The 19,079-nt window shown below is 33.8% G+C and overlaps 1 protein-coding gene across 1 annotated transcript in view; it reads right to left on the reverse strand.

Moving 5' to 3' along the window:
* BRD10 (bromodomain containing 10) overlaps nt 1-19,079 on the reverse strand; it is a 101,934-nt gene that overhangs the window by 35,943 nt on the left and 46,912 nt on the right. Inside the window, exons 3-4 of the mRNA XM_061200406.1 lie at nt 12,659-14,076; nt 2,961-3,040 (exon numbers count right to left, since the gene is read on the reverse strand). Of these exons, the coding sequence (XP_061056389.1) occupies nt 2,961-3,040; nt 12,659-14,076 (1,498 nt within the window). The remainder of the gene's footprint in view (nt 1-2,960; nt 3,041-12,658; nt 14,077-19,079) is intronic.

The raw sequence follows: 19,079 nt of genomic DNA on the forward strand, positions 1-19,079 counted from the left end.
CTTAAGTTCCTGGAAAAAGTGGTAAAGGTCAGTAATAGATGCTCTTAAACCAACTCTTAATTGATCTTCCTACTCATAAACACAGTATTTTTTGTCTAAAGCATCTGGCATGCTTATTTGAAAAAATAAATAAGATAATAAAACAGTAAGTTCTATCATTTAATCCTCACAACAATCCTATGAGGTGGGAACTATTATTATTCCATTGTACAGATGAGGAATTGGAAGCTTTGAGCAGTTAAGTAACTTACCTAAGGTTATCAAGTTAGGGCTAAGATGGCATTCGAACCCAAGTAGCCTGGTTCCAGAATCCATATGCTTAAGCACTATCCAGATTACTGATATCCACCTAGACCCACTGAATCAAGGATGGACCCTTAGAGGATGAAACCCAGGATTTTTCATTTTTAATAAAAGTATCAGATTATTTTTATACTATTTAAAGTTTGAGAACCACTGATGTAACTCCTAGGAAAAACTGGTACAGATATGGTTAGTCCCATTATAATATATACACAAATATAAATACAATAGGTCTTTGACTGCTTACAGTGTATACTTTAAATAGGGGTGGGATGATTATTTTTTTACACTGAGGTATAGATATTTTAGTTGTGTATATAAATAAACACGGATTCTTCCTGAAGCAAACAGGCTTATAGGTTTGATCTAGTTTTAAAAAAGTCAACAACCACTATCAAATTAAAAAGTAGCTGAGGTCAAAACAGGATTCACTTTTTTAATCCACCAGAACTTAAATACAACAACAACAAAGAACATTTCACACAATTTAATTCCTGGATATGTTTCTGAGGTGCTAAATGTCATATTGCTAGAGCTTTTGAGAAGGAAATAAATTCAGTTCTTTGTTATATAATAACCAGTCTTCTTATGTGTAGGAGTCTTTCAAATAATTAAAGAAACAAACTACATAGAATTATTACGAGAGGCAAAACTATAAGTTTTGCATGTAACAATAAAGTTTACTAGTGACTAATACTATGTCCTATTCTTTGCTTATTTGAAGCAAATGACCTATTTCCTGGGAAACAGCTGTCAATTTTCTTTCTCAGTAATACCATGGTATTTAAATTGTAAACCAGGCATAAGAACCACTGTTCTTGTAAGTCTATTTCCCAACCCTAGCAAAACACACACACACACACACCCCTCTCTCACCCCCAACCCCGCCTTCTTTCTAGGACACCTTAAGAACCAGGAAGAGCACTTTATTTTAAACAGTTCAATCTAGAAAAACATGTACTTTTGACCTTAAGTTTCTGAGTGGTAAGCAAATGGTCAGTAACTAACTAAAAACATCACTTAAGACAGTGTTTTTCATACTTTTTTGCCCCCAACCCATGGTCAAAAATACATTTTACACTGCATGTCAGTAAACACACACAATGGAAACCAAAGTTTTATGAAACAATATTACCCTTATTATATTTGAAACACTTAAAATTTCTTTTCTATTTTAACTTTGTTAGCTTAAAAAAGAAATGCTGGTCATGCAATCCACTAAGTTGATTTCATGCCTCACTAATGAATACCACCTGCAATTAAAAAAACAGAACAAAACAAAAACTGTCTATGCTGTCTATGCTGTCTGTGCCACTTATTACATATAAAAATCCATCCATTAATACAGGGATGAAGGCGAATATCAACAGTGGACCAGACCTGTTCTGAGATCCATACTGCCAGGATGAATACTTTGAGGGAATAAGGAAAAAACTGAGTGGGAGAAATAGCAAAGGCTAGCATGAAATCAGTGGAAGAATGAATGACAATATACTATTATAGCATTAAATAACACGCACAAGCAATGGTAGAAAGGCCTCTAAGTAAACAGTAAATACACTTCTTTGTTTTTAACTGAATATGCTGGAACCAAGGTTACTTTATATAAAAGGATTTTGTAGAAATGGTTGTAATTCACCCTAAGGATGTCATTAAAAATATTCTAAAATACTAAAAGAAAAATATGTCTATTTTCTTTTACTGTTCATTTAAAAGTATTAAATTTTACCAATTAGTAGCTTCCATAAAAAACACTTCCAAAATAGAATTTTTACTGAAAAAAAGATGTGTCTACATTTTTGGACATAGGTAACTGTTAAACTCACATTACATATTATCAATATTTTCATAGTTATTACTCCTTTACTTTCTTCTTTAGTTGAGACTCACAGAAATTCATTTTAACATCACTTTTTTTTTTGGCAATTAAGTGTTAATTTTATAACCTAAACCAGAAATAGATTGGACATGCTAATACAAAGAAAAATTTTAAAGAAATAGTCATTTGTTGTAGAAACTCATCTTTTATAAAGTAGAAAATAAAAGTATTATTTAACTAGGGTGAACTTCTCTGCTTATTCTAGTATCAGCTACAAACAGAAAACTCTTCACATAATCAGACAGCAGTACATACAAGTACTTTTTTCTTTTTGCAGAAAGGTTTAAAAAACCATTCAATTAACGTTTACTTAATATTCTCTCTGAAGTTCATATATAGCTGTGTTAAAAGTTTTGTTTTTTAAGTTAATAAGTCTACTATTTTGATAGTGCCCAAATAAAAGAAAATAAAATGGATTACCTACACAATGCTACCACGTAAAAATTATAGTTAGTTCTTGGAAGACTTTCATCTACACATTTACTTGATACATATATATATATTTCTATTAAACTACTTCTACAAAACAGTATAGTGTACAGAAAACCACAGAGATTTTTGACTATCAAGAGACAAAAAGAGAGGTAAAAATTTTTGAAATACTAGCAGATTAAATTTTAGCTATGTCTACACTTGCAGGGAAAAAGTCATAGTTGGAAACATCTCATTAAAAGTATTGTGTGTTATGGCGGAATTTAGCCAATCTCTTGAGGAACAATATAAACACTGAAACAAAAAATTAAACTAAAAAATACTGAGACAAAATTGAAACATTTACCTGAAATTCTGGTACAGTAGGTGACTTTGTGACAGTTTTCCTCTTCTTTGTGATTGCTTTTTTAGATATGGATTTTTTTCCTTTCAAGATTAAAAGAGAAAAGCTTCATAATGCTGTTTATAGCACTTCATTAACAAAAACCAAATTACATAGAACCTTGAAAGTTAAATTATAACTAACAGATGGCTTCTAGTGAGTCAAATAAAAATGATGAATCAAAACAAGCCCCAGCAAAAGCAAACATTAAACTATAACTACCTGTAACAGACATATTAACAAATGGTGTTTTCTTTCTATAAGAACCAAACTATTATAATCTCCAATGTGTTGCACAGTACCAGAATTTATTACAGTAAGATTTGGCAAAAAAGTCACATTACTACTGCTTAGTTAAAATCTAATTCACAACTTAAAATGAGGTTACATAAGAAAAAACCTTACCTTTAACAATGACTTCTGTAGTCAGGAACTTGCATAGAACTATACTCTGAAGACTATGGTCTTTATTCAACCTAATGTGAAAATCCTCTCAGTAGCTTAGGAAACAGGGTTTTCCTTCTATCCCTTTAGTTCTGCACTCACCTAATGGGCTGCCGTTGGCAGTATTCAATAACCAGTTTTAAAACAAGGTAAACATCTCCCTTTAAAGTGCACCTAGTCATTTGTGCAATCAGAAATCACCAGGAAAAATAAATCCACATTCTTAAAGAAATCTATTTGAGCATAAAGTACATATAATCTAAAACATGTATTTAACCAGACAAAAGAAATATGTACATACATATAACCTCTATTTTCCAGTAAGGAACATATTCAAGTAAATGTTTTTCCCCCCATTTGCAATCAGCAAAATCAATTAATAAATTGTTATTTATTCAACAAACATGAGATACAGTACAATTTATGGGGACAACAAAAAATTATAAAATGGAAACCCTGTCCTCCAAGAGTTTACAATCTATGTAGGGAATAAAAAATTAATTAGAAATACTTAAAAGTTAATTTTAGTTCACAATCATTTGTAGGCTAAAATCATCTTAAAAATTACTTTTTTTTCAAAAGAGAAAATGACTAAGTACCGAAAGCAACTTTGCTATACTACATAAGCCCTATTGTTCTTTTCTAAATGTTTTCCTGCACAGATGTGATCTTCTTGAATGAAAACAGTTAATTTTATTGCAACATTTTATTCAACTCATAAGCGCAATTCCAGTTTACAATATAATTGTATTTTCTTCTGTTTTTCTCTTTTAATCATATCACAGAACTGTAATTTGGGTCATTTCTAACTTTGACTCAATAAAATGCAAGTACACCATACTTGAACTACTGCAAATTTTCAGTTGCTGAGATTCACATGGGTTTTAGTGTTTTGTTCTACTAGGTAACAATCTGTTATTTGACATTTGCTTTTAATTAAACTAAAAAACCTAATGTAGGGACTTCCCTGGTGGTGCAGTGGTTAAGAATACACCTGCCAATGCAGGGGACATGGGTTCGAGCCCTGGTCCGCGAAGATCCCACATGCCGCGGAGCAACTAAGCCCGCGAGCCACAACTACTGAAGACCACGCGCCTATAGCCCGTGCTCCGCAAGAAGAGAAGCCATTGCAATGAGAAGCCCATGCACCACAATGAAGAGTAGCGCCTGCTCGCCGCAACTAGAAAAAGCCCGCATGCAGCAACAGAGACCCAACACAGCCAAAAATAAATTAATTTAAAAAAACTAATGTATATTTCTTTTATCACTGTTATTTGCTTATGTGCTCACACAGTACCTACACTAGAACTAAACTCATACAAAAACAAGTGGGTGGGTGGCTGCTTTAGCAATATTCAAGGAGAAGTGATTAAATTCTTGGTATCTCTATAATACAGCTAGTTACTGATTTCTAAACTGGATGCAATAGGTACCTCTCAAGGGGACTGATAAATCTGAACACCAAAATGCCTTTCCTCTATATGCTACCTTTACTATTCTTGAAAGTTCATGGGAAAAGATTTAACTGCTTGCTGACCTAAGACAGCAATTTGAAGGAAATGAAATCCTTCCTCATTCCTATTCCCCACCCCCTCAGCACTCCTCTAACTAGCTTTTTAAAAAATAATTTGATTTTGTATTTATTTATTTATAAGCACAACAGAGGTCACTCTTGATATTCCCAATTAATTTCATATTGTTGCCACAGAGGCACTAAACTTAGGTACTAAATTCTCAGTTAACTCTAACAGTCACTCTGTTTGACTGTAAATTAATTAAGCAGCTGAGGTGGTTACTAGGCATCTCCTTTCATCATGTCAGTAAGATACTTAAATGTTATTAAGTAACTACAAGTAGTACTGTGCAGTAGTTTTAAGCTTGAGTTTTGGAACTAAACTACCTGGGTTGGAATATCAGTTCTAACCACCTACTAGCTGCAAGACCTTGAGCAAATTATTTTATTTCCTTGTGAAGTTTCATCATCTCTAAAATAGGGATACCGATATCACCTATGTTGTGAGAATTAAACGAGTTAAAACACCTTAAGAGCTTAGACTACTGCTAGGCACATGGTAAATCACCAATAAATGTTAGCTGTTGTTCTCATGTGCCTTAGCTAAGTTGTGGTAAAAGTTTAAACAAAATGTTTATTATCTTTTAACTTTCTTCAAATTCTTTTATTAACTTAGTCCTTCATTTTACTTCTTCTTGCTCTTATGTCCTATGTGCTACCACTCGACTTTGTACACATATCAATTAATGTAACACTTATCATACAGTATTATAATTATCTGTTTATATGTTTCTCTTCCTTACTAGATTGGGAATTATTGACAACAGAAATCCTATTATTCATTTTGTACGTACAGCATTTAGCACACAAGAGAAATGATCCTTAAATATAAGAATCCTATACTTCATCAGAAATTTTATCAGTTTGGGGATAGAAAAAGGGAGGCAGGTAATTGTTTACAATTCTGAGGGTCAATCTGAGTCCATTTTATAATGAGGAAAACACTGACAGACAATTTAAATAATTTACACAATTTACCAAAGAGTTTCACAACATGACCTAGGAACGGTAGTAAGGAAAATAACATTTATTGATAGCCTACTATGTGTCAGACACTTAGTAAGGTGATATATAAATTACCTCAGTTAATTCTGAAAACCACCCTCCAAGGTAGGCAATATCCCCATTTTAATATGGGATAAATGAAGATCAAAAAAGTTACTTAACTTACTTAAGTGTTACACTGTAATAAGTAAGCCCCATAGCCAGGGACTCTAACACCAAAGTCCAAGCTCTTTCCATTATGTAATTCTAACCTCTCAAAAATCATAGTTACCATCTATTGATTCCTACCGTGTGCCAGGCACCATGCTAGGTGCTATGCATTTGCTTGCTATTCCATTAAACCTTGTAAAAATACAGCAAGGTAGGTATTACCTCATTTTTCACAGACAAAGAAACAGGCTATAAACAGGCAAATAAATTGACGGAGAACTTACAGCTAATATGCACTGGAGCATATATTTGTACTAGATCTGTCTCACTTCAAAGCTGTGCTCTTTTTATGGTAAAATACTGCATTTTTTTCAGACATTCTACAGGGATGTAATCTGCATCTGATTGATTTCAGAGCATTCCTTTTGATTAGGGTTATAAGATTTGCATATTCACTATTACTTAATACCTTGAGACTATGTCCTCCACAAAACAATTTGAACACAAATTTTCCTGTATTCTTCAATAAAAATCAACTGTTACTTTTTATTAAATATTACTTTTAAAATGGAGCATGGGATACTGTAAAACCACACAGCCTTTGTTTTATAATCTGTTTTTGCTCCAGGGCAAGATATATAGAGAGCAAGTTACATACTGACCCCTAGTGGGCTTCCATTCTTCCACCACTTACTTGATCATACCCAGGGCTTTTACCTCCACTGCCCTAAATCACCTAGTCCCATAAAATACAACTGTCAGAAGTCAATTTAAAACATACAAAGAATTTCAATACAATTCCTGAGCCTAAAACACAAACATGGGCAAAAAGTGAGTGTCAACATGTACCTAGAAATGGATAAGGAAACTAAATATGGCCTAGTAATTAATGATACAAGCACAGCCTAATGAAGCTTTTAAAAATTATGCTTAGATCAGCTCTAGAAGGAAGCCCAACTTAAGAGAGAAAAATATAACTAAAAATATATTTCACACTATAACTTAGGCATAAAGTTGTAATATTCTAGAATATGGAGATACACTTACCAGAAAAATTAAGGTGACTATCATTCCCAATCCAACTCTTTCCTTAGTCTCTTATTCTTCATCTTTACCTTCACCTGGTTTTCCTGCCTGTATTCACTCCTTGGCTCCTTGGACTATTCAGGCTTCCACTTCAATGCTCCTAGATTCGGCCTTCCCATGTTTAAAAATTATTCTAACACATACACTACTCTCTCGGTACTTTCATTTTAGGAATATTAATGTGAATGGATACTAAGACATTAATCACTGTTAAAAGTAAAAACCCAAGAGCATTTGTATTATAAGTGATTCTGGCAAGTGCCTAGCTAGACTGTGAAGTCACAGAAACAGTCTAAATATGGCTTTAATTTACTAAATGTCCATATCTTGGCTAATATAAGTTTCTGGAATGTTCTAAGTAAGCCATTTGACTTTAATAAAACAGCTGATTTTCCTTCTATTCTCCTTGCCTATGAGCAAATTTCTCATCATACTCACATTTTTTTAACACTATAAAATAATTCGATAACTCCTGAATACCTATTTCTTTTTTTCCCCTTTAACTCAGAATATTGAATTAGTTGTCAAATTCTGCTATTTACTGCAACATCTCTCTCAAAATGTTATTTTCTTCTGTCAATGTGATAGAACAGTCATATAATCATTCCTTATCTGGATTTAGAATTTCCTCTTCCTGGAGTTATCTTCTACCCCTTCATTTTTATAAACATTGCCAGTTTCTTTTTATAGCTCTTTAATGGCATCCTAATTACCCTGCAACATTCCTTCTCCTAATCCTGCCATTCACTTACTAGCTGTGTGACCTTGGATATGTTAATAAACCTCTCTGTGCCTCAGTTTTAAAAAATCTATAAAATCTATATAATGGGGGTAATAATAGCATCTACTTATGAGTTTTTATGAGGATTAAATGAGACAATACATATAAAGGCTTAGAATAGTGCCTGGCATGCAGTAAGCATTATATGAGTATTAGGTTTTTGGAGGGGTGGGAGAAGTAGAAGGCATTAAAATAAAAGGACATGGAGTATAGTCGATTCTTTCAGTCTTGTATATCTTGGCATCTTGAGTTGGTCCTCTAAGAATTTTTCCCATAAAGACACACATAGTTAGGTTCTATAGTCATATTAACACAGAATTATACAACTGATTCACAGATAAGGGCCTGGATATAATCAAATATTGTAGATTACATTACTTTCTCAGTCATTCCCTATAAAGCAGCTCATTACTTTCACACATTTGATATATTTTATTTCAAGCTCATTTCCCTGCACTGTATTCCTGATTCAATTATCTAAAATAGCACCACATACCCAGAAAGATATCACCTCAAAATGGCATATTTCCATCATTCAAACACCTTTTAAACCCTCAACTTTTCAACTTTTTCCTTAAGTTTTTCTCTAATTATGCTTATTTTTTCAGTGACACTTGGCTTAATTACGCCTCCATGGCTGTGCTCACATTATTAACCATTTTTCATCTACCCAATCCCCATTATTCTTCAAAGTCCTTCATCTTCTATTAAATCTTACTATAGCACACATGGATTTAGCCTCTCTTTGACCTTTGTACGGTCTTTACCATATACTTAACAATTATTAAATGAGGCTATTTACTATTTTTGAACCTTAATTTCTTCACCTATAAGAAACTAACACCACTTGTCTTATTTATTTTAATTGGTTTAGAGGAGCTAACACAAAATGATTTGGTTGAAAATAATGACCATGTAAGGAGGGAAAAACCCTCCAAACCAAACTGGTTGAAATGAATAACTTAAAATACCACAAGCTTTTTTGTAACAATTAATGTATCTTGAATCATTTTTGTCTTTTTCAGGTTTTATAAAAAGTCCTCTCATTTTAAAATTTCTCACTCATTTCACTCAACTCTATCTGCTCTACACAAGCTATAATAGTGTATTACCGAAAACAACCAAAATGTCCAATAAGGAGGTTGGTTAAATGGACTACACAATACACATAATAGAATCCTACACAGCCATTTAAAATGATGCTATAGAGATCTGTTTACTGCACAAAGATGTTCATGGTATACTGTCATGTGGGAAAAAAGCAGACTGTAAAATGGTATGTATAGTATAATCCTATTAAAAAATATAAATGCCTTAAAAAATGTGAAAGATATATATTAAGGGATAAATCTTAGTTATATCTCGGAGAACCACATTATGTGTGCTCATTTATTCATTCAATAGATTCCTACACAATGTGTTAGTCACTGTGCTAAGTGCTAGGGATGCAAAACCAGAAATAATCCTTCTGTTCTCAAGAATGTTATAGAACAGAGGGAGACAATCATCAAAACAACCTAGAAATAAATTCAACTATTAAGAATAAATTTTATAAGTAAATATTATGAAGGAGAAGTATCTAGTGCTATAAGTATGCATAATTGGGAAAATGCCAATGTTTTTCTATTCTACAATGCTTCCAAGAGTAAGGAGCAGGCTTAAATAAATGAAAATAAATTCAAAATTTAAAAAGCAGAAAGAAAAGTCCAATTCTGAAAAACAGATTAAAATGCTTATGGATTGCATAAGTGCCTCACAGTGCACTAAAATTATCAAATCATTTTCAACCAATTTATCTTTGTGCCTTCTACTAAAAATCATCTGCCATCACAATAAGAAGGCTTTACTAAATCTGGAGATTCCACCAAAATTTAAGGCTTGTGTAATCAACATAAATTGAAGCAGGTTAACTACATAAATCCAGATTAACGACATTTAGTCCACCCTAAGTAAAGGTTCATAAATCAGCCATGGGTGACACAGCTTATCCCAAAGCATATTCTACAGAATACTATTCCTTGAAAAAAGCTCTGTATTCAAGTAAACTTGAAAAATACTAGGTTAAACAAAACTAAACAGTTTTCTTCAAGATTTTCTGAAGTCCTTAATATACTGGCCCAGAATCACTTATGTACAATTCTACAGTCCAAAATGTTCTGAAAACTGAAGTTTTAAAAATAATTTATATGATAGCAAAACCTGACATAAACTGTTATGAGGTTCTTTATAGTCTTCATCTCATTTAGTTTGACTATTTCATACATTTTTCTGTAGAAATTATACATTTGATTACAGGGGCTGCCCTAAGCTCCACTGGGGATGTTATTTAATAAACATTATATATAATACCCTTCTAAAATCTGAAGATTTCTGAATTCCAAAATACATCCGGTACAAGAGTTTTGTAAGATGCACTGTGGACCTGTACTAATGCACAATGTGAATCTATAAGAGTAATATTTCCCAAACCTGTGACCATGAAGCTCACTTTTAAAAAGAGTAAAGGGAAACACTGGATTAGGGTATGCCCCTAACTATAAAAGGCCACAATGTCACATACCTAATAAAAAACCTCAAGGCAAAGCCTCAGATAAACAAGTGTACAGAAAGACGTAAAACAGATGTTTTGTTGTTGTTATATCATTTTACGTAGTACTGTTATGCCAGTAAGAAGTTTAGTGAAGAAACTAAAGAAAAGAATTGGCCTATGCTTACTCAGTACTAACAAGGGAGAAGGAAACTGTATTAGCCAGATCCTAGTATTTGTGCCACTGAAAACTGACTTTCCAAAATTTGCCCTGAAGATAAAATGAGAAAGTGTATAGGCGAGTGCCATTATTTTCTTCTACTTCATTCCTGTAAGCCTTCTCTTCCCAACAAACAGGCTCAGAGAGCATGAACCGTACTCACTGAATTTGCTTCTGAGTTTTATTCATCCACTTGTCTAGAACTGGACATGCAACTCCCACAAATTTTTTCTCTGATCTACAAACACTCTGAACTTCCATTTTAAAAATGAAGCAACACTTTATTTGCTTACAATACAAACTCCTTTTAATTCAATCCTTAGGAGTTAATATTTTTATTCTGCTATTGGTATAATCTGTATAGGAGCTACATCAATATCTATTTTATTTTATAAACCATCATAAGCCATAATTACCTTTGAACACATGAATAGTAGGTCATAAATGAACAATTAAAAGGTTTTAGGTGATAATGGTATTAATAAAACAATACTACATGCTTTGGAATTGAAAACAGTTTTTAAATTTTAAAATATTATTTAATATATTAGAGGCTAACATTTCAAAGAGAACTTGCCACATCAGTAAAACTAAATTTATATAGCCTAATGGATTGCTTATAAAATTTAAAGGATTTATTGCTGAGAGTCACTTTAAAAAAACTGTAGCTTTTTATCATCTGGGTCAATGTGGACCACTTCTCAATTTTTAGTTCAACAAATTAAGCCTGTTCTTGATGGTAAATTTTGTACTATTTCTTTATCAATTATACATTACATACACATTTTAAAATACATTTAATTGTATTTAATGATTTAAATAACTAAGGTATAACGGCAACTATATCAGCTAAACAAAGTTCACTCCCTCATTTGCCAACTCATCAAATTATTGTCAAATCTTCATTACCTTTGTTACTGAGGGAAGGAATAAAAAACTGAAATCCATAAATAATGACAATAAATCACAACTCATTTTAGTAAACAATTCAAGTTTTTCCCAATCCAGCAACTTTTTATTAGTGTTAATAAATGAAGTTGATCATCTGCTTTTATCTCATCTATGCTCTTAGTAACTGAGACATAAACTGATTAAATGGCAAACAACAGGAAAAGCAAAAGCACCTGAGTAATTATAAAAAGAGAGCAAACGACCACTGAAGAATTTATTCATAGGATTTTTTGTTGTTATTGTTCAAACAGGCTTGTGGAAAATACAGTGAGTACTTAAATCTGGTGTAAGACAAACTTACAAATCCTGTTAAAAAAAATAAAGCTTCATATCTTATTAGTTGATGTAATTTTTTCCTTATAGTTCACATTTTTTTCTGGATATGAAAATATATACTAAAATAATTTTTCAGGAAGCTAAAAAATATATTATGCGGGAAAAAACTAAGACCCAGAAAAATAATCTAACTTCCCTTGGTTTAAGAAGCTAGTTGCTATGAACTTTAGCTCTGGGAATGATACCTCTTGATATCAGTGCTTCTTCCATTGCACTGTACTGCCCTTAGCCTGGGGGAAAAAACACTTCTTAAAAATGATGGGAAGCATCACTTATGGAGAAATTGGTCCAGAGAATGTAAAAACATAATGCCCAAAGATTCTCAACTGAGAATTAAATTCAAATGTATTACACCAGTATTTTGTTGTTGTTAGTATTATATATAAAACCTCTTCTGCTCTGGGTTTTAATTATAGGGACTAATATAAAACTTGACCTTTAAAACACACACACACACACACACACACACACACACACACACACACACACGTTATTTCATTTTGTCAATCAGAGCCTTCCATGATGCCTAATTGAAAGCACTACTTGAAATATGCTAAAATGTAATTCTCACCCATTTGTGTTAGCTTACCAGATTTGTGCTTCTTGTGTTTTGCTTTCTTTTTGATGATCAATAACTTATTCTGGATCTCAGGTTTGTAAGACTTGAATGCAAGGGAATGAAGACCTTCGCGCTTTCTTTGTAAGTTTTCATTCAAAACATCTTTCAATTTCTTTTTTTTCTTTTTCTTCTTTTTTGCCCTCATTTTAGTTACTTTGAGTTTCTTGTGGCTCTGCAGTGACTGTTCTAATAGAATATCCCTTACAACTTTGTGGCAGTTAATTTCTGGATGATCACTGTGACTTCCATTTACATGTATTTGGCAAGATTTCAGAGCATTTTCTTTTAAAGGACTGGGTTCAGGCTTTACTCTGGAAGCTTCACCATATTTTTCCTGATTTTCTATAAACCTTATTTCACCTGGACTGAGAGGCTCTCCAAAGCCAGTAACTTCCCCTGGGCTCCCTGGCTTCTCTAAATTTTCTTTACAACAATCAGTTATTTTCATTTCACAGGGCCTGCGAATTCTAATTTCACAGTTGGATTTCACTTCCATTTCAACAGAGATGTCATGATTATCCAAGTTCATTTTAGCAGGGCAGCAAGTTGGATCAAAACTAATTTCCTGCTCTTTCCTGAAGGCAGAGGGCAGGCCTTCTCTACTACACCTATGTTCTCCATTACTTGCAGTAACATAGTCACACTTCAATTTCTCCAGTTTAATCCGAGGTACTCTTCGTATTTTAATGGGTGGAACTGGAAATTCTGGGGCTTGAAAAGGTCTCTGTTTATAAATCCGTACATCTGCACCACAGAACTGTGGGAAATGTACATAAGCATTCTCCAAATAATCGTAACCAAGGATAACTTCCCTGCATTCATGAATAGGCTGTCCAAGTACAGCATCTTGAACTTCCTTTTGTGTTTCATATACAAAGTCACAAAGACCCTTAAGTAACCACACTTTTTGGTAGAAAGGTAGTTCATGAAAAGGTTTTTCTTCCAATGGATTAACTTCTCCAAGAACTTTAAAAAACTGAGGACACAACCCAAGTTTTTCAGCACAGTTATTGGGATTTTCAGTCTGCCCTACAGCCGTGTACCACTGCTGTACTTTCTGTCTCAGTGCTGCTTCCCAGGTTCTATAAGGCAAAGTAGGTCTTCGATGTAAGGTAGGTCTGCGATGGGGAGGACTTAATAGAGAAGTCATTATTTTAGATAGAAAGGCGTTACACTGAGGCATCAGAAGACAGCGTTCCAATTCGTAAAAGACTATTTCTGGCAAATTTAGAATTTGCTGGGCTAAACAAAGGAAATGCCCGATTGCTGGAATTTCCCACATGGTCTCCATACAAGTTGGAGCTGCTTGAGCTAGAAGTTTTCTTTCCCATTCTTCTACTTCCTTTTGACTAGCTTCTTCTGCTTCTTTTCTTTCCTGCTCCCGAAGCCTAAAGAAAATTTAACAAATTATATTATTATTACTTAAAGTAGAGAATACCATAAAATACTAAATTTTAAGTATGTCATATTTATCTTCAGTCAACAAGGCAATTGGCTGTTCCAGTTTTCACTATCAGTACAAAGTGTCCCATTAGATGTACTATTGTGTTTTTTTTTTCAGATGAAGAAATACACATATAACTTGATCCTGAGTTTTACTGATGGAGGATTATCACTAACATTGCCACTCAAAGTAAAATTGTTCAACTCACAATGTGTATCAACTTCAAAATAAATGAAAAACATTTTTTAAATGTTTACTACACAAAAGCACAGTTTAGTGCTTTCTAGAAGTAACATGATGTCATGTAAGAGCTGTAAAGATGTTTACATCCTTTGACCCGATAATTCCAGTCCTAAAAAGTTATTCTAAGAAGATAATTCAATTGAAGCAAAAAGTTACATGTTTGTCAGTGTTAACTGGAGTTCTGTATAAGAAAAATAAAAATATAAAGAAGTTGTATTACATAACTGGGAAATAAGCTGGCTATATTATATAGCCTTAAAATTAAAATTATGAATATCACGTATAAACACAAAAAATATCAGAACACAATATAGTACTTAGCAAACAACAGCAATAATGAAAATATGCAAATACTGAACAAGGAGATGACAGTATTCCAAAAATATGTGAATCCTATGTTGATGAGATTATAAGTGCTTTTTTCCACTTAAAAATTTCTTTACGGGCACAGCTTTAAATTTTCTTAATTAAAAAAAATTAAATTAGATAAAAAGAAGTCTTTGTGATCTTGCATTAGGCAATGTGTTTTTAGATATGGCACCAAAAGCACAGCAACAAAAGAAAAAATAAAGTGGTCACCATCAAAACTAAAAACTTTTGTGCTTTTTTTTTTTTAAACATCTTTATTGAAGTATAATTGCTTTACAATGGTGTGCTAGCTTCTGCTTTACAACAAAGTGAATCAGTTACACATATACATATGTTGCCATATCTCTTCCCTCTTGCATCTCCCTCCCTCCCACCCTCCCTATCCCACCCCTCTAGGTGGTCACAAAGCACCAAGCTGATCTCCCTGTGCTATGCGGCTGCTTCCCACTAGTTATCTATTTTACATTTGGTAGTGTATATATGTCCATGACACTCTCTCACCCTGTCACATCTCACAACTTTTGTGCTTTTAAAGGACATCATCAAGTGAAAAGACAACCATGGAATGGGAGAACATTTTTGCAAATCACGTATCTAATGAGAGATCTGTATCTAGAAAATAAAAGAACACTTATAACTCAATAATAAAAGGATAAAATAACCCAACTAAAAATGGACAAAGTATATATTTCTCCAAAGACGACGTACAAATGAATAATAAGCACATGAAAAGATGCTCAACATCATTATCCGTTAGAGAAATGTAAATCAAAACCACAATACGATACCAATACATGAATTGGTATCTCTCTTACGATAATGATCTTGAGATGATTATCGTAAGAGAGATACTAACAGTTATTGGTAAAAATATGGAGAAACTGGAAACTTCATACACTATAAGGGATATAGCTACTTTCAAAGGCAGTCTAGCAGGTCCTCAGAAGGTTAAACATGTGACCCAGCAAACCTACTCCTAGGTATATGTCCAAGAGAAATGAAAATATATGTCCACACAAAAACTTGTATATTAATGTTCATAGTAGCATTACTCATAATAGTCAAAGAGTAGAAATACCAAATGTATTTGGTATTTGTATATCCATCAACTGCTGAATGGATAAATAGAAAGAAATCATAAAGATCAGATCAGAAATAAATGAAAAAGAAATTAAGGAAATGATAGCAAAGATCAATAAAACTAAAAGCTGGTGCTTTGAGAAGATAAACAAAATTGATAAACCATTAGCCAGACTCATCAAGAAAAAAAGGGAGAAGACTCAAATCAACAGAATTAGAAATGAAAAAGGAGAAGTAACAACTGACACTGCAGAAATACAAAGGATCATGAGAGATTACTACAAGCAACCATATGCCAATAAAATGGACAACCTGGAAAAAATGGACAAATTCTTAGAAATGCACAACCTTCAGAGACTGAACCAGGAAGAAATAGAAAACATGAACAGACCAATCACAAGCACTGAAATTGAGACTGTGATTAAAAATCTTCCAACAAACAAAAGCCCAGGACCAGATGGCTTCACAGGCAAATTCTATCAAACATTTAGAGAAGAGCTAACACCTATCCTTCTCAAACTCTTCCAAAATACAGCAGAGGCAGGAACACTCCCAAACTCATTCTACAATGCCACCATCACCCTGATACCAAAACCAGACAAAGATGTCACAAAGGAAGAAAACTACAGGCCAATATCACTGATGAAACGATGCAAAAATCCTCAACAAAATACTAGCAAACAGAAAACAACAGCACATTAAAAGGATCATACACCATGATCAAGTGGGGTTTATCCCAGGAATGCAAAGATTCTTCAATACATGCAAATCTATCAATGTGATACACCATATTAACAAATTGAAGGAGAAAAACCATATGATCATCTCAATAGATGCAGAGAAAGCTTTCAACAAAAGACCCCAAATAGCCAAAGCAATCTTGAGAAAGAAAAACGGAGCTGGAGGAATCAGGCTCCCTGACTTCATACTATACTACAAAGCTACAGTAATCAAGACAGTATGGTACTGGCACAAAAACAGAAATATAGATCAATGGAACAGGATAGAAAGCCCTGAGATAAACCCACGCATATATGGTCACCTCATCTTTGATAAAGGGGGCAAGAATATACAGTGGAGGAAAGACAGCCTCTTCAATAAGTGGTGCTGGGAAAACTGGACAGCTACATGTAAAAGAGTGAAATTAGAACACTCCCTAACACCATACACAAAAATAAACTCAAAATGGATTAAAGACCTAAATGTAAGGCCAGACACTATCAAAGTCTTAGAGGAAAACATAGGCAGAACACTCTATGACATAAATCACAGGAAGATCCTTTTTGACCCACCTCCTAGAGAAATGGAAATAAAAACAAAAATAAACAAATGGGACCTAATGAAACTTAAAAGCTTTTGCACAGCAAAGGAAACCATAAACAAGACCAAAAGACAACCCTCAGAATGGGAGAAAATATTTGCCAATGAAGCAACTGACAAAGGATTAATCTCCAAAACTTACAAGCAGCTCAATATCAAAAAAGCAAACAACCCAATCCAAAAATGGGCAGAAGGCCTAAACAGACATTTCTCCAAAGAAGATATACAGATTGCCAACAAACACATGAAAGAATGCTCAACATCATTAATCATTAGAGAAATTCAAATCAAAACTACAATGAGGTATCGTCTTACACCAGTCAGAATGGCCATCATCAAAAAATCTACAAACAATAAATGCTGGAGAGGGTGTGGAGAAAAGGGAATCCTGTTGCACTGTTGGTGGGAATGGAAATTGATACAGCCACTATGGAGAACAGTATGGAGGCTCCTTAAAAAACTAAAAATAGAACTACCATACGGCCCAGCAATCCCACTACTGGGCATATACCCTGAGAAAACCATAATTCAAAATGAGTCATGTACCACAATGTTCATTGCAGCTCTATTTACAATAGCCAGGACATAGAAGCAACCTAAGTGTCCGTCGACAGATGAATGGATAAAGAAGATGTGGCACATATATACAATGGAATATTACTCAGCCATAAAAAGAAACGAAATTGAGTTATTTGTAGTGAGGTGGATGGACCTAGAGTCTGTCATACAGAGTGAAGTAAGTCAGAAGGAGAAAAACAACTACTGTATGCTAACACATACATATGGAATCTAAATAAAAAAGAAAAAAAAAATGGTCATGAAGAACCTAGGGGCAAGACGGGAATAAAGACACAGACCTACTAGAGAATGGACTTGAGGATATGGGGAGTGGGAAGGGTAAGCTGGGATGAAGTGAGAGAGTGGCATGGACATACATACACTACCAAATGTAAAATAGATAGCTAGTGGGAAGCAGCCACATAGCACAGGGAGATCAGCTCAGTGCTCTGTGACCACCTAGAGGGGTGGGATAGGGAGGGTGGGAGGGAGGGAGACGCAAGAGGGAGGAGATATGGGGACATATGTATATGTATAACTGATTCACTTTGTTATAAAGCAGAAACTAACACACCATTGTAAAGCAATTATACTCCAATAAAGATGTTTAAAAAAAAAAAAGCATTTGACAAACTGCCAAAAAAAAAAGTGGTAAATCTGTACAATGGAATATTATTTGGCAATTAAAAAAAAATGAAGTGCTGATACATGTTACAACATGGATGAACCTTGAAACACGATACTAAGTGAAAGAAGTCACCCACAAGACCACATATTATATAATACCATTTATATAAAATGTCCAGAAATGAACAGAGACGGAAAGTAGATTAGAGGTTTCCTAGGACTGGGGAGGTGGGGGAAATGGGAAGTGACTTCATAGTCTTTTTTTTTTTTTTGGCTGCGCTGGATCTCAGTTGTGGCATATGAACTCTTAGTTGCAGCACGTGGGATCTAGTTCCCCGACCAGGGATCGAACCCAGGCCCTCTGCTTTGGGAGGATGGAGTCTTAATCACTGGACCACCAGGCAAGTCCCATTAGTCTTTATTTTTGGTGTGATGAAATGTTCTAAAATTGACTGCAGTGATGGTTGCACAACTCTGTGAGTATACTAAAAACAACTGGATTTTATATTTAAATAGGTAAACTCTATGGTATATGAATTATATTTCAATAAAGCTGTATTTAAAGAAATAAAAGCATATAGGGTTTTGGGAGAGAAATTAAAATGCAACAACAAGGGGAAGAAAATATAATAACTTCTTTCTCTTGAATTTTCAAGAGTGAGAGCTCTTCCTCTAGAAAAGATGTATAAAAACATAAAGATGTGACTAATTCATGGACTCTAAATGAAAATTGAGGCACAGTGTCTGACA

The sequence above is a fragment of the Eubalaena glacialis genome, chromosome 9 (genome assembly GCF_028564815.1).
Source record: "Eubalaena glacialis isolate mEubGla1 chromosome 9, mEubGla1.1.hap2.+ XY, whole genome shotgun sequence".
NCBI lineage: Eukaryota > Metazoa > Chordata > Mammalia > Artiodactyla > Balaenidae > Eubalaena > Eubalaena glacialis.